The 15813-nt window shown below is 36.7% G+C and overlaps 1 protein-coding gene and 2 long non-coding RNA genes across 14 annotated transcripts in view; 2 read left to right on the forward strand and 1 right to left on the reverse strand.

Moving 5' to 3' along the window:
- Positions 1-15813, reverse strand: part of sif (guanine nucleotide exchange factor still life) — a 98484-nt gene that overhangs the window by 48152 nt on the left and 34519 nt on the right. For 9 of the 10 annotated variants that reach the window (XM_089842616.1, XM_089842610.1, XM_089842614.1 and 6 more), the window contains 2 exons: positions 12806-12922; positions 7309-7496 (listed from right to left, as the gene is read on the reverse strand). In XM_089842616.1, the coding sequence (XP_089698742.1) occupies positions 7309-7496; positions 12806-12922 (305 nt within the window). The remainder of the gene's footprint in view (positions 1-7308; positions 7497-12805; positions 12923-15813) is intronic. The other variant, XM_089842615.1, reaches the window with a different exon arrangement.
- Positions 2839-5557, forward strand: LOC149661213 (uncharacterized). Of its 2 annotated transcripts, XR_016369070.1 has the most exons (3): positions 2839-3620; positions 4417-4490; positions 4565-5557. It is a non-coding gene; the product is annotated as an uncharacterized LOC149661213 (long non-coding RNA). The 2 variants fall into 2 exon arrangements; XR_016369071.1 differs by having other exon boundaries at positions 4417-5557.
- On the forward strand, positions 5715-7439 carry LOC149661214 (uncharacterized). 2 transcript variants are annotated; one of them, XR_016368811.1, is made up of 3 exons: positions 5715-6558; positions 6619-6718; positions 7303-7439. It is a non-coding gene; the product is annotated as an uncharacterized LOC149661214 (long non-coding RNA). The 2 variants fall into 2 exon arrangements; XR_016368810.1 differs by having other exon boundaries at positions 5715-6305; positions 6366-6718.

Raw genomic sequence — 15813 nt, forward strand, 5'->3', positions numbered from 1 at the left:
TTTTGCTATATATGGATAGATACTATTTTACGAACACTCTCTAATCAAAGCGTTTCTCCTCACAAAATGGTTTTCACTTTCATATAACTCCTTATAACAACCACTATAACCAAAAATAGGGAATTCCAACCAAAAGAGATCAGCAAAAAATTGCAGAAAAACGCAAGAAGCTAACACTCCTTTTATTGGAATATAGAAAAAATGTCTACCGAAGCTTTATTTATTATTAAAAACGGAATGGCAGTGTAGGGATTAAGTCAAAATTGAGTGAAATTCGACTCCTTGAAATGGAGAAAACTCACGCAGCTTAGCCAGGGTGCGAAAGTGTATAAAGTCAAGTTTTAGGGACGCTTTTCATTTAGGAGGAGTTAAGTATTAAATCTCGACTAGAGATAACATTCAATTGTCCTGAACCAGAGATATACACTTTCAAACATTTTATTTACGCCATATGCAGAAGATTATAATAAAGAATTTATAACGCTACCATATTCAAATACTAAAGCTAATTTTTTGCCACACAGATCTTGTATTTCTTAAAGGCCGACTTCCAACGAAAAGGGTTCCAACGAACTGAAAACCGAGCATCGAGACTAACAATGGAGCGACCGTGCCGATTTTCGAAACCCCTGCTGGGGCAAAAGTTGGAAGGGTTCTAGATAACTGAAAGCCGTGCAGTGTGATTCTAACGAACTGAAGATGAACAATAGAGGGAAGGGTTCTAGATAACTGAAAGCCGTGCAGTGTGATTCTAACGAACTGAAGATGAACAATAGAGAATTTCCCTCAGGGGAAAGCAAAAATTCGGTAGGAAAAAAATTAAAAGGATTTCAATAGCCCCTTCCAAAAAGTTTGACTGCCTTGTGCATCTTGTTGTTTAAGTTCTTCGCGCACGCGCACTTGGAGCTAAAAACGTCATATCTAGGTTGTGAACTAGGCTATGCGGGGAAACTACTTCCTGTTTGTAGGAAGAACTGAACTGACTCTGGAAAGAACATTTTTTCAAAACTTTTTGGAAGGGGCTATTGTTTATCTTCAGTTCGCTAGAACCACATTGCACGGTTTTCAGTTAGCTAGAAGCCTTCCAACTTTTTCCCCAGCGGGGATTCGAAAATCGGCACGGTTGCGTCATTGTTAGTCTCTCTCGATGCTCGGTTTTCAGTTCGCTAGAACCCTTTTCGTTGGAAGTCGGCCTTTAAAAGTCTATAAGACAACCGACCTATTTAGAGCAATAAAATTACCTTAGGTTCAATACGTAACAATTAACATATTGAATAATATTACTAAAGCCTGCATGCCAAAAAAAATGCTACATCTACAGTCCCGAAGCCATTTTCTCTCCTAAATTCCCAGGATGCCATTTATATTTAAACGCGAGGAAAAAGAAGGGAAACGTAAACCAATCGTATCGACGTTATTACCTTTTGTTACGAATCATTAGTTTTAAGTAGAAAGACGGGGGCGGAAAAAAATCTTTCCGAGAAAATGGGGGAGTAGAGGTCACCACTCTAGTTTTCTTAAAAAGGAAACGGGGCAAGCAAAAAAACAAAAAAACAAAAACCAGAAAACACTAGGGATAAAAAGGACAAACGTGATTAAGAACCTCCTTATGTCATTTCGATAAAACAACTGCGGAAGAAAGCCCGGGGCTTGAAAAAAAAAAACACAAGGGGGCCCTGCACTTTCTACAACTCTCTCTTTCGTCAGAACAAAATATCAGTCCGCGAAGAATGGTATAAGGGATCAATAATATTCTCAGCTAGTTTTCCTCTCCGCCTTAACCCCTTTCATCCCCTCCTGGAAAATATTCGGAATTAGGTCTATTATAGTCTGCAATACAAAACCTAATGGCCTCGAAGAAACAAGGCGGGAAAATACGGAGCCCAAAGCGCGCGAAAAATAATACGTAAGAATAAAGGAGTGAGTAGAGTACGCGGTGCTGGAAATGTTCTTTTTGTCGATCATCGTTTATCACCACACCTAATACCTTTTCTTTTTCTATACATCAGTGCAAACACGCGCGTTTCGTATCACTGCCAGTGTTCAATTGATACTATAAGCGTTGGAAACTTTGGTGGTATTGTAAACTAAATTTGAAATCATTCACAGTCTAAGTATGATTTAAATTTTAAAAGAAAAAGGCGGGTTTTCTCATGGGAAATTTGTAATTATCTATAAGAATTTACATACGGGAACCTGATCAGGGCTCATACAACTTTTGCAATACCTATTTCCCTGATATTCCCAGGTTTTTTCCACATATTTCCAGGTGCAAGACCATCTAGTGTCTGAAGGAGTGGTTTTTTGGAGTAATAACTTAAAGAATGGCTTTTTTTGGAGTTATAACTAAATGAGTGGGCTTTTTTGGTGTAATAACTAAAAGATTGGCTTTATTGGAGTAATAACTAAAAGAGTGGCTTTTTTGGTGTAATGACTACAAAAGTGGGATTATTTTTTGGAATAATAACTACGAAAGTGGTTTTTTTTTGGAGTAATAACTACAAAAGTGGGTTTTTTGGAGTAATAACTACAAAAGTGGGTTTTTTGGAGTAATAACTACAAAAGTGGGTTTTTTGGACTAATAACTACAAAAGTGGGTTTTTTTGGAGTAATAACTACAATAGTGGCTTTTTTGGTGTAATAATTACAAAAGTGGGTTTTTTTGGAGTAATAACTACAATAGTGGCTTTTTTGGTGTAATAATTACAAAAGTGGGTCCTTTTGGAGTAATAATTACAAAAGTGGGTCTTTTGGAGCAATAACTACAAAAGCGGGTCTTTTGGAGCAATAACTACAAAAGCGGGTCTTTTGGAGCAATAACTACAAAAGTGGGTTTATTTGGAGTAATAACTACAAAAGTGGGTCTTTTGAAGCAATAACTACAAAAGTGGATTTTTTTGGAGTAATAACTACAAAAGTGGATTTTTTTGGAGTAATAACTACAAAAGTGGATTTTTTTGGAGTAATAACTACAAAAGTGGATTTTTTTGGAGTTATAACTACAAAAGTGGATTTTTTTGGGAGTTATAACTACAAAAGTGGGTTTTTTTGGAGTAATAACTACAAAAGTGGTTTTTTTGGAGTAATAACTACAAAAGTGGGGTTTTTTGGTATAATAACCAAATCTGTTTTTTTTTTGGAGTAATAACTACAAAAGTGGGTTTAGGTTTTTGGTGTAATCTCCAAAAACTGGGTTTTTTGGAGTAATAACTACAAAAGTGGTTTTTATTTGAAGCAACCCCTTCAGAGCAAACTTACTCGAGCCTCACAAATTTCCCTGATTTCCCTGAATTTTAATGAAAATAACTTATTTCCCTGACATTTCCTGGTTTACCAGGATTGTATGAAACCTGCTGATTAACGGATTTCACGAGGGAAAAAACTAAAAAAAAAAATAACGTGGTTGGGTAAATGAATCAGCATCTACCATAGTCAGTTTCAGGATGAGAGTACCGCGTACGGAAGCTAGTGAGAGAAAGGCAAGAAATGAGAGAAGAAGACCTATTAATAATAGGAGGGCGAAATTTGGCGGTGTAACGGGGGTCAGGTGCGACCGAAAAGCATCGATGGAGGAGCTAGTCCCGAGTATGGCGGCTGCAAAGAGAGTGAGCGAAAAGGAGGTGAGGGGAGACCCAGCTGACAAAATGATGAATGCTAACCCCGCGGGCCTATAGTAGATCTCCCTCCGTCAAAAGAACTTACAAGATCCCTTTCTCCATACTCTACTTCTCTACCCTCGCCATTTTCATTCTCCACAAATTAAGCCTAATGATCTCTTCAATAGAAAAGATATCCCTGGGGATGGAAAACTCAGCTGGCGTCTGCGCGAACTAACTGTACCATCAACACCCCCAAAACAATATATCAAGAAGTGATATCTAGTTTACTAGGGAGAAGGTATAAGATGCCTAAGTATTCGCGGACCATAGTCCCAGTCCCCCTTTCAAAATACAAGGGGGGACGTAAAAGGAGGCCACCGGGCTATTTCGCCTCTCCTCAGTCGGAAAATATGACTGTAATTTTCGTCACTCGCGTCGCGCTGACGTGAGTTACCAAGAACCAATGAGATGCTGGTTGTAATTTAGAGAAGGGGATTAACTCCGGACCTACGTTTGAACTGGAGATAAAGCTGGAAATGTGGTGCGAATTTATACCTTCTCCCTAATAAACTAGATATAACTTGAATATATATATATAGGTGGTGAAATTTCAAATTTCCATGAAAAACATGTTATAGGCAAACTTGTAAATTATCTAGTAGAGAGTTCTTTCAAATATTTGAAAATAAACAAAATTAGACCAAATATTGCATTTGTAGCTTTTTTTTTTAATTTTTGGGATTTTGAGACTTCAAACTCCGTTTTGAGTCAAATGTAAGAATATTTGCATTAAATTCTAACAATAATTCATCTACAGGGTCAGAAACTCTTTGTTGGGTAAATTAGCATAATCGTCCACGGACGCAGGTTACGTAATTACGCTGTATTATGGTTAGAAAAGAGAAATTTGATAGAAAAAAGTTACCTTATTTTTAATTTTCAATCTCATACGTTATTTTTGGCAGTGAAAGAAAAATATAACGGGTATTCTTATGAATAATTCAAAAAAAGGCCAAGAGAAAAGAGAGAAGGATGTTTTTTTTTCGCTCGCTCTCTCCATCTTCAAGTTTCTCTTTCTTTTTTTTTTAATCCATTATTATATGGAAATGAAGAAAAATCTGAAGAAAAGCTAATAAATTCAAGAAGGAAAGGTATACGGATCATTAAATCATCTAAAGAGTGGTCCAGATAGCTTAAAACACGGCTCGAAATAGATTACAGAATGGATATCTAGCTTTGATGAGAGACGAACCTAAATTGAAGCTCCGAAAGACAAACTAGGCCAGAGGTGTAATTTGGTAGTTTAATTGAACTAAATTTAGTCTTTAAAAAGGTAAACTAAAACTAAATTGTCATAAAACTCCCCTGTTTAACGCTATGTTATAAAGGCATTTGCAGTGAAATTTTATTGCGCTAGAGGCAACTCGTAATTCGTAACGTCTCTCAACAAAGATTCTGAGATTTCGAAATTCAGAAAAGAAAAAATACGAGGAAAACCTCGTTTTTGGGGGCAAACGAAAAAGGGCGCGCCTGTAGGTTAGGGTATTCGCTAGTAAAACTGCTGCTATAGCTAGAAAAGAGTAAAATAAGAAAAATCGGGCGCGGCAAGGCTACATTTTTGCCTCATAAATTTTCAACTGAAACGAACGCTCTATTTGCGAGTATATACAGTACATACACGCTTATTCAACGGGTACATACATGGATGGTGTATACGGACAGGATACACCTAATAATAAAAAGAAGGCTTCAAACGGCCGCGCGCCAAAAACGGAGAAACATTTTTAAAAGGAATTTAGCTTTTGCAGGAGCGAAATAAGAGATTGCTTTTGAAAATCGCGATAAAATTGCGCCAGGCGCGAATACTACTAGCAAGTTTCAGGAAAGCTAGGCCTGGTTGAGATAAATGTAATTGAAAATAAACCTAAATAAAAATAACACATCTTTCCCGCTCTCTTTCAGATAAAAAAGTCGCATTTTGGCGCGAAAAACAAGCGCGCTACTAATGTCTAATACTACCATTTAATTAGTTTGAGAGGTAATAAAATAGGTTAATTATACCCATTTTGCCATAAATTTTTAAATACGCTTATGATTTTCCGAAATAATTGCTTTCTTATTTTTCGAAAAAGGAATGAAAAGTGTATTGCGGGCTATAGATTTAAAGGCGCGCTTCTGGATGTTGGCTTTTCCTGCGCACATTGGTGTGTTGCGGGTTATAGATTTAAAGGCGCGCTTCTGGATGTTGGCTTTTCCTATGCACATTCACGTGTTGCAGTTAAACATTCCTACAGGAGTATCTATGGAAATCCCTTTAAACCCTAAATATGATGTAGTTATTTAGCAATTGAAAGGTATGTTATTACGTAAAGAAGCTTTTTAAATTACCGGTAGCTATTTTCTAAGATGGCCCCTAATTAGAAAACTCTTTCTTAATGAGTACACACTATTTTAGAATAATTTTCCATCGAACTTAGTTTGTGTTGTCAGTTAATTATCAAACCAAACAACATTAAACTCTTATCCCTGTGCAAAATTGCGGGTATTCCTTAGTCCCTACAAGCTATAATCCTTCATTCTCCAAATTCCAAAATTCAAACCTCATTCGGGAAATCATATCAAAGGAGATTTTGACATCTGGAATTACAAATTTCCGCCAAAATATGCATTTATCCTACATTTCAAATTCTTCAAAACCTAAAACAAGTGGGAAAATGTAAAGATAAATAAAAGGGTATAATTTTACGAAGGGTATTCGTTGTCTAGGTCTCAAGAACCTGAACATTCATTAAAGGATTCAAACCAGAGAGAGAGCTTTCGGTTGAGAAAAGTCTACTTAACATAAATCAATTAAACCGCTGTCAAACGTGTCCCTTTACCGGAGAAATTCGTCTTGGAGACGTTAATATAAATTTATGGAGTTAAAATGGAATAGAGAAAGATGGTGTCAGGAGGAAAGGTTCTATCACGCTTCTTGGACTTTTAATTTCATTAGCATTCATTACGTGATTTTCTACAGCGAGACACGTAAAGGTCTCAATTCGATTGGCGTAGCCGAACCTACAGAAATTGTACTCGTTTATCTCTTCCCACATAAAAGGCGGAATTTTGCAATAAATGTAAGTAAGATGAGAGTTTTTCTAGATATCTTCAGAAGTCTATAATACTTCTCTTCGAGAGAAGTGTGCCATAAAGCGAGGTAATTGTAACACGATTCTTCCCAACATCCCTTAAAATTTGGAGCAAGGATACGAAACCGAATCAAATACGCGATAAATAGTTCCCTTATCATTACTCTATCAGCGCTTAATTATTTGCCAAGGCGCATGCGCTTGTGGATTTTTGTCCAACCTCAAGACAATCAAGGTTTGTGGGTTGATTGCTGAGGATTCAGTACCAAGCAGTTATAGAATTCACCCTAGCACGGTGCGATACCCACCTGAGGTTTGATGAGCAGAGCAAACAAAAAGGCTGAGCCTGGGACGAATCATGTTATATAGCTAAAGTATTAAGAGGATACAGAGTGTCATCCTTCTACTATTATCCCCTTCTTATATCTTGTAGATTTAGATCGACTTAACGTAAAATAGTGACCTCCAATTATGTGTCACAATTAGTTCACGCTCATTAATGATTGTAAACACTTTTAAGTAACTTTTTGAAATGAAGGAATAAGAAAAAAATAAGAAGGATTTTTGCATAGACTTACCTCGGAAGATGTCAGATAGATGCGAGAATCGGTGCTGTCCACCGAGGCTTGTTGCATCAGATTGGAAGCGATGTCGTTGACCAGACCACCGGTTCTCGAAGAGGTCAAACTGGACGAAAGGTGACGTCCGCCCGACGAAGCTCCGGGAAGCGGTAATGTGCTGCATTTGCTGTACGTGAAAGTGGGCCCTGGTCAGCCGAAAGGAGGGAAAGAGAACAAAAATGTACGAATTACAATCGGAACTTACAAATACTTTCTTAAGGAACAATTATACAGCCAGGTTAACTCGACCGGTATAATTAACGCTTTCCAAATTGAATTAATTTACGCATTACGGAACTTAAATAAGTCATAGCAGACGACGTCTGTCATCTTACCTAACGTATCTGAGCCCCATAACAATAGTCTAAGCTTAAATACGATATATTGATTCTAAATATTCTAAATTAAGACCGAGTATCGATAAATTATCGTACGAAAATTCCCTCCAATTCTCGCTTTGTTGAATATAACTCAGAATAAAGCTTGCAAAAAAAAAAAAGATATTTTCATGGAAGACCAGCATCGTGTACCAGAATCAATACTTCGACCCGCAAACTTTTGGCAATCAGTTTTTAATTTAAAACAAATCTGACGAAGGAAAAATGTTGGGAAACGTATAATGTACTTTCTAATCTATTTTAACTATCGATATAAATATGTCGTTAAACTATATATATATTGAATTTTTCGAGTCATACTTCCTCTTCCCCTCCCCCCGTTCCTTTTTTAGTTCCGGAAACGGCCGAGATGGCGGGACTGACGTCACTTCCCCAAAAGCGGCTCGATAGGAATTCCCTTCCATACATTCTTCGCACTCTTTCCTCTCAGGCTATTCTCCTCTCCCGGAGATCTCCGCCAGAATAAGAGAGAGGTTAAGAAATCGTGAATTCTTTCTCTATTTTAATGGAACAAGTTGGCTAGCTCCTTCCTTTCAAAATTTACCGAGTCTAAAGTCACTTTCCCAGACCCATCTTAATTTCTAATTTTATTTGTAGAAAAATGAAAATGTTTTGTTTATAAATGACGACATTAGTTTTCATTGAAAAATTACCGAACCAAAAAGAAATGACCTATGGCAATTTTGAAATTCCCCCAGTTTTGTGACAATTTTAAAATTCCCCCGGCTTTGTGACAATTTTATGATTCCCCCGGCTTTGTGACAATTTTATAATTCCCCCGGCTTTGTGACAATTTTATAATTCCCCCGGCTTTGTGACAATTTAATAATTCCTCCGGCTTTGTGACAATTTTAAAGTTCCCCCGGCTTTGTGACAATTTTAAAATCCCCCCTGGCTTTGTGACAATTTTAAAATTCCCCCTGGCTTTGTGAAAATTTTAAAATTCCCCCGGCTTTGAGACAATTTTAAAATTTCCCTGGCTTTGTGACAATTTTAAAATTCCCCTTGGCTTTGTGACAATTTTAAAATTCCCCCTGGCTTTGAGACAATTTTAAAATTCCCCTTGGCTTTGAGACAATTTTAAAATTCCCCTTGGCTTTGAGACAATTTTAAAATTCCCCCTGGCTTTGAGACAATTTTAAAATTCCCCCTGGCTTTGAGACAATTTTAAAATTCCCCCTGGCTTTGAGACAATTTCAAAATTCCCCCTGGCTTTGAGACAATTTCAAAATTCCCCTTGGCTTTGAGACAATTTCAAAATTCCCCTTGGCTTTGAGACAATTTTAAAATTCCCCCTGGCTTTGAGACAATTTTAAAATTCCCCCTGGCTTTGAGACAATTTTAAAATTCCCCCCGGCTTTGAGACAATTTTAAAATTCCCCCCGGCTTTGTGACAATTTTATAATTCCCCCGGGCTTTGTGACAATTTTATAATTCCCCCGGGCTTTGTGACAATTTTATAATTCCCCCGGGCTTTGAGACAATTTTATAATTCCCCCGGGCTTTGAGACAATGTTAAAATTTCCCTGGCTTTGTGACAATTTTAAAATTCCCAAGTTTTGTTTCCATTCTAAATTTCCCTTACTTTTCCGCATTTCTTAACCTCTCTAATCAGGCGGGCTCTTTCCTGGGTTTATTCCAGACGAATTCATTTTTCGATCTCTCTCCCATGAAAGCACGGAAGGAAGGAAGATAAGAGGAGAAGGCGGACGAGATTTTACTGCTAATTAATTATTTCGAGCGTTAGTTCATTTCTACTAATGGACTTTTCAAATATCTCCTAAATTTTCCTAACAAACGAGTATTGTACTAAAGAAAAGAAAAGAAAAAAAAATTACCAAAAATTCCAAATTCCTCCAAAAGATTAAAATAGACACTAAGCTAAAGGGGTTTGCCCACGAATCCAAGACGCGTGGGCAAACTGGGTATTGTATATTATAACACGCGTAAATGAACTAATATTCCTTGGAATCCCATTATATAAAACCCTACTCATTTTAACAGATTTGAAAGAGATAAATAATACGCGAATAACGTGTAACTATTCTATAACATGGGTTTTCATTCAATATCGAGAGAAGTTAAGCCTAATTTCAGGGTTACCTGGGTGTATACAGTGTTACCATGACAACCGTGGTATTATTTTGCCTAAAAATTATTTCGGGTATGGTAAATATTCATATTTTAATCACTGAAAACATAGATATACAGGGTGTTTCTGATAAGTCTGCTAATAATTATCGGGGATGTTCTTTTTACGATTTTGAGTCGAAAATGTAACTTCTATCTCCATTTTGCCACAAGAGGCCAATGTTTCGAGTTATGATTTGGGTGTTTTACGGATGACCCCTTAATTAAATAAGAAATCATTGTTTCTTAATTAAATTTAAGGGGTCATCCGTAAAATAAAAACAGTGGCCCGGACTTCAAAATGTCACAGAACATTTTCGACTCAAAATCGTGCAATCAAAGAACATCTGTGTTCATTTATGCCAGACCAAGAAGTGATATCTAGTAGGGAGAAGGTATAAGTTGCCTAAGTATTCGCAGGCCATAGTCCCAGTCCCCCTTTCAAAATACAAGGGGGGGGGCATAAAATCAGGCCGGGCTATTTCGCTACACTCTCCTCAGTTGGAAAATACGTAATTTTCGTCATTCACGTCGCGCTGACGTGCACAGTTTTCAAGAACCAATGAGATGCTGGCTGTAATTTAGAGGCGACGGGGATTAACTCCAGACCTACTATACGTTTGGACTGGAGATAAAGAGCTAGAAATGTGGCGAATTTAAACCTTCTCCCTAGTAAACTAGATATCACTTCTTGACCAGACTTATCAGAGACACCCTGCATAGAAAGGACCCCCAAAAGTACTACTCCTGTATAGTCTTCTAAAGGTGTAAATAAATTCACCAAAAAACTATGCCGAAATGGATGAAGCGGCACTAAATCTAGAAAAGCCCTTTTCATATCCCAGTAAAACCCCGAATCACCGCGCAGCGTCCGGCACTAAAAAAAACGTTATCGTATCAACAAAACTCGAAAGATTCAGCGAAAAAAAAGAGAGAGCTAGTTCAGGGTAATTTAAAATGGCCCTGGTGTAAGCAGCAACATCCTTGAATAATATTAAGGTAAACTCGGCTAAGCCTAACTCTCTATAGAATGTCCGTTCTACCCTCGGAATTAAATGAGTTTTTTTTTTAGTGGAAAAGGAAATTTGCTTTTCGCGTTGAAAAATCTCATTTGGTCACCTTAAATTCTATTTCTAAAACCCTTTTAGACGTGGCTAGAAAAATTTCAAGGCGTAATTTTCTCATATTCGGTCAAAACCTTATTTTCGCGTAACACCTTAGAAGAAATGAGAATAACGTAGAACCAAGAAGCGATATCTAGTTTATTAGGAAGAAGGTATAAGATGCTTAAGTATTCGCGCGCCATAGTCACAACCAGTCCCCCTTTCAAAATACAAGGGGGGACGAAAAGGGAGAGAGGCTGGGCTATTTCGCCTCTCGTCAGTCGGAAAATATGACTGTAATTTTCGTCATTCGCGTCGCGCTGACGTGCACAGTTTTCAAGAACCAATGAGATGATTGCTGGTTGTAATTTAGAGGCGGCGGGGATAAACTCCGGACCTACGTTTAGATTGGAGATAACGCTAGAGATGTGGCGAATTTATACCTTCTCCCTAGTAAACTAGATATCGCTTCTTGGTAGAACCAACCACACGCGAGGGGGGACAGAGAAAATATTCATTTTCTTTATTCTTTTTTTTAGTCTTGATGAAAATGAAAGTCGGGATATCTTGTTACGTAACCTTACCGTAGATGAATCGCTTTTGAAACTTGAAGGAGAGAGGGATGGAGTGGTAATCCTCATACCTAAAACGTTACCTCTGTACCCCCCACCTACGGAACGGCACCGAAGTCATCCCACTGATCCCAGCATCCTCAGCGCTTAGGGATAGTCTAATACAGTACGGAATCGTAAAGGACGCCTTCACTGTCTTAAAAATAGAATCTAGTTCTGATACAAATACAATAGCGCTACGCGGCAGCACTTAACAATCGCCTACCGATGGGTCGGGACGTGCGCGGGGTACCGCACGTCGCCCATAATCATTACCACTCCATCTTACCTCATTTCTCCCTGCTTGAAGATACGATTTGTTTAATACCCAATGATAAGAACCTTTACCTACTCAAATTTTAGGAGGTGCATTTAATTGAATAATGACATTTTTCATATAATAATTGTGCTTAAATCACCCTCACCGCAAAACAAAAATCACAATTTTTCAAATTATTCACAACCGCTAAATTGAAATTTCAGCAAATGATAAGTGTATATAAAGTTTGTGATTCAAAATGGCAAACGAATTACACGATTAAGTGCGAGATACGCCGCGTAGATAATTAAAATTCGCCTCTTCTCTCTAATTTTCCGTCTGTTTTCCGATAACAGATACGGCACGTAGGTTTAATACATCATAAAGTCAAAGTTTCCAACAGAAAGGTTTCCGATTCAAATTTCCTGAGGTTTTCCACGACTTTTCAGTCAATTTTAAAAGAATCTTACAAAATATTATTCGTTATAAATAATTCCATGGTATTTTTGGTCGATAATTTAAATTCAAAGACTTATCCGGATTTTTCCCTGAGATGCGCGGCAACTTCGCAAATTCACATTTGCTTTCAATTGATTAAAAAAGATAACCAATTTTAATTACTGGCGAATTTTAATTCCTAAACAAACGTAAGGCGTACTTAACAAACAAATTAATTTCAAGGATGCGTATCAAACCAGCCAAGCACAGCAAACAAGTAAACAAGTAAAACAAACAAATTGATCAACAAAGAAAACCAACTTAGGAAATGACCAAAGGCAAAAATGGGGTCACGCATAAAGATTGATTGATTGTTAATATAATCAGGAGAAATCGAATATTTAAAGAGAAAGGGTATTTAAACAAGAGTTGTCGAAGTTGTCATTTTGTCATATAGTGCTGTGTTAATTATTTTTTTTTTGGTCGCGATGTCAGTGTGTTGCGATTTGGACCTACTTGTCTGGGAGGAGGAAGAGGAGAGGACATATCCACGACGCCCTTCGCCGCCTTTCAGCGCGTTCTCTTCCCGTTTGATGGCCTCCAGTTCCACGTGAACTTCTCGCATTAAAGCCACTGGACAGACGGACATTGGGTGGGCAGCGCCATTCGAGACAGCAACAGAAACGGGGAAAAAGGAACCAGGGAAAAAAAAGGGCCAAGGAAAGGTTTCGTTACAATTCAGATCTCGTTAAAAAAAATTCAGAGGAGTACGGTAAATCGTTTAAAATAATAATTAAAAAAAAATTAATAATTTGAAATTAATCAAAATAATTATAAAAACGGACAAAAATATCATAATATATACGGGAAACTACGCTCGGTATATCACGAGGAACACGTTGCAAAGGGAATTTGATAGTTTTAACTAAAAAAAAAATATATTTTAATATGTAAGGAATTTTAAATGTACTTTAAATTAAATTAATTTAACTTCGTTGTTTAAAAAAACAAATTTCTTTTTCAGCAAAATAATATGGGTCAGATATGAACCTCGTCATAAACCGAGCAAAGCACCCCGTATAATGGACCAAAAAAAAAAAATCCCAAAAAAGGAAAAACTGATAAGGAAAAAAATATATAATAATAATAATTCGCACCTGCTGGTATTGGGGTTATTTGACGCAAAAAAATGCAAAATGGCCAAAAATAAGGGCGAGAAAGGTCACGAAAGGGGCGGAGCGGGTTATATATATAAATATATGTATATACAAAAATATAACAGAGCAAACGGTATATATATTTATACCGATTCCAAAATATTTCACGCAAAAAAAAAAAAATAAAAAATGTGGCCGCGATCTATACTTTAAATTATCGGAGGATTTCAAAAAATGATTCAAAAAAGCCAAAAAAATATATATATATATATGAAAGTTCAAAAATTCATGTCAATTCTCGAGATTTCTAATTATCGTATTAATTGCGGCGAAATAATTGAAGGAAAAAAATGAGAGAAGGGAGAAAAAAAAAATAGGCGGGAAAAACCAGTAATTAATGATTAAAAACTAAATTAAAAATAACGATAATATAGCAAATATATGAATGAATATAATTAAGTTAGTTAAGTAAGTAAATAAATAAATAAAAGCTAATATTGATTATGAACCAACAACTCTTTCTGGAAAATAAAGCATCGGTTAAACAATGTTATAACTTTCCCCACCAAAATAATCATTATCATTATCATTAGCGTGTTTCTGTTTCCGCATTTGTAAACATTACAAACTAATAAAAAATAGTTTCGCTTTTTACTTACCGTTACTTTATTGACCGCCCCTCCTTTTAATACGTTTACCCAAATAGGCTTATAATTAATGATTAATATACAGTTAAAGGGATCAAGAATAAAGTTAATATTGTCGACTAATCTGGTATATTTTAAAAATATACGTAATATACTCGCTTGTCGCTTCAACAATTCAAGGGGTCATAACCAGTTTCTACAGTTCAAAACACGCTCAGGGGCCATTACTAAATATTTCTTAAACTTTCGCTTAATATTTGGAGCACAAATTAGGTCGTAGGAGAAAAAAAAACATTACAAAAAAGTACCCAACCGGAACTTTGGGCTAATAAAAGAAATAAAAAAAGGAAATAACGGAAGTAACTCTAAAAAGTTACTTCCGAAAATAGGAGGAGTCGCGTGGAGCAGCTCGAAACAGGTATAGATAAAAAATTGTTGAAATTAGGGTTAAAGATTAGGGTTAAAGAGAAACGAAAGAGAAGCAAAGAGAGAGAGAGAGTAAAAAAAAATAACGGGCAGCAGCCAAAATGTCTCCGGCGCAAAGTAAGCTCATTAATCTATGTCCGAATCGAGTTCGTATTGGCTAGTTAATTATACACGCCCAATATATTAATGCATCGATTAAAATAATAGGTAGGCCTATATCCGTTAGCAAAGCGTTAGGCAACGCAATAACCCCCTAAACTAACCTAAAAATAATTAGATGTATCATAAGTTTATAAGATATGTTACGTGATAAGTATGACACTACCTATACTTCGAAATGCTACTAAGAGACTTACAGCTCGAGCAGTCTATCTAGCTCCTATTTAGTCTTTACTAAGCCTTTGACAGCGCCTCATCAGGCGTCACTTTACCTCGAGCTAGTTAGAGAATTGAAGTCCTATACACTTTGTGCTAATTTTGCAGTCCATCTAGGTCCTATTTAGCCTGTACTAAGCCCAAATTTGACAGCACCCCAGTCACCAGACATCTTCGCTTTACCCTGAATCTATGACCTACTTCAATCACTTCAAAATTACAAGCTCCAGTTTCTAAGTTACCAGTGACAAACTAATGGAACATATCTTATGAACTTATGATGTATAAATAAAAGCCTCTATAGAAGTGAGAAAGAAAAATTTGACTCTTAGTAAAAAACCGTTTCGACAGTGGAAAGATTGGGAGGTGGTGTAGTAGGCTAGAAGGGTTAGGGTTCGACTTGAAAACTGAAGATGCTATAAGACCCTTACAGAAGAGGCAGGTCGGACCACACCCAGCGCTCCGTTTACATCTAGGTTTCCATGGTAACGCTCTGCTCTTCTGGATTTCATACTCTGCTCTTCAGTCCCTTCTCCCCCCCTCCTTCCTAAACTAGACATCATTTTCTAGCCAGAACATTTTTTCCTCATCATTATTCTACGTTTCTTTTTTTCGTGTGGATAAGCTAAATTAGAATGATGAAGTTGAAGCTAATTAAAATTAACTGGTAATAACACTAGTCGTGTCCATTGTTCGGGGTAAATTGTCCCCCTCCCCTATTAGTTCTAGCCCTCAGCGAAAATTTACTATTCCTATTATAGTTTATTTTACAGTGAAATATTTGGAACGCGTTAAGTGGGATTAAATGGCACCAAAAAACCTCGTTATTTTTTTTAAAAAAAGGGAGAGTAAATTTTGAAAGTTTAAGGTTATGGGGCGATTTTTTTTTCTTCTTTTTCGATTTTACTGATTTTCCAAG

The sequence above is a fragment of the Phalangium opilio genome, unplaced genomic scaffold (assembly GCF_054372755.1).
Source record: "Phalangium opilio isolate 3A_F unplaced genomic scaffold, DU_Popi_V2 ptg000070l_1, whole genome shotgun sequence".
NCBI lineage: Eukaryota > Metazoa > Arthropoda > Arachnida > Opiliones > Phalangiidae > Phalangium > Phalangium opilio.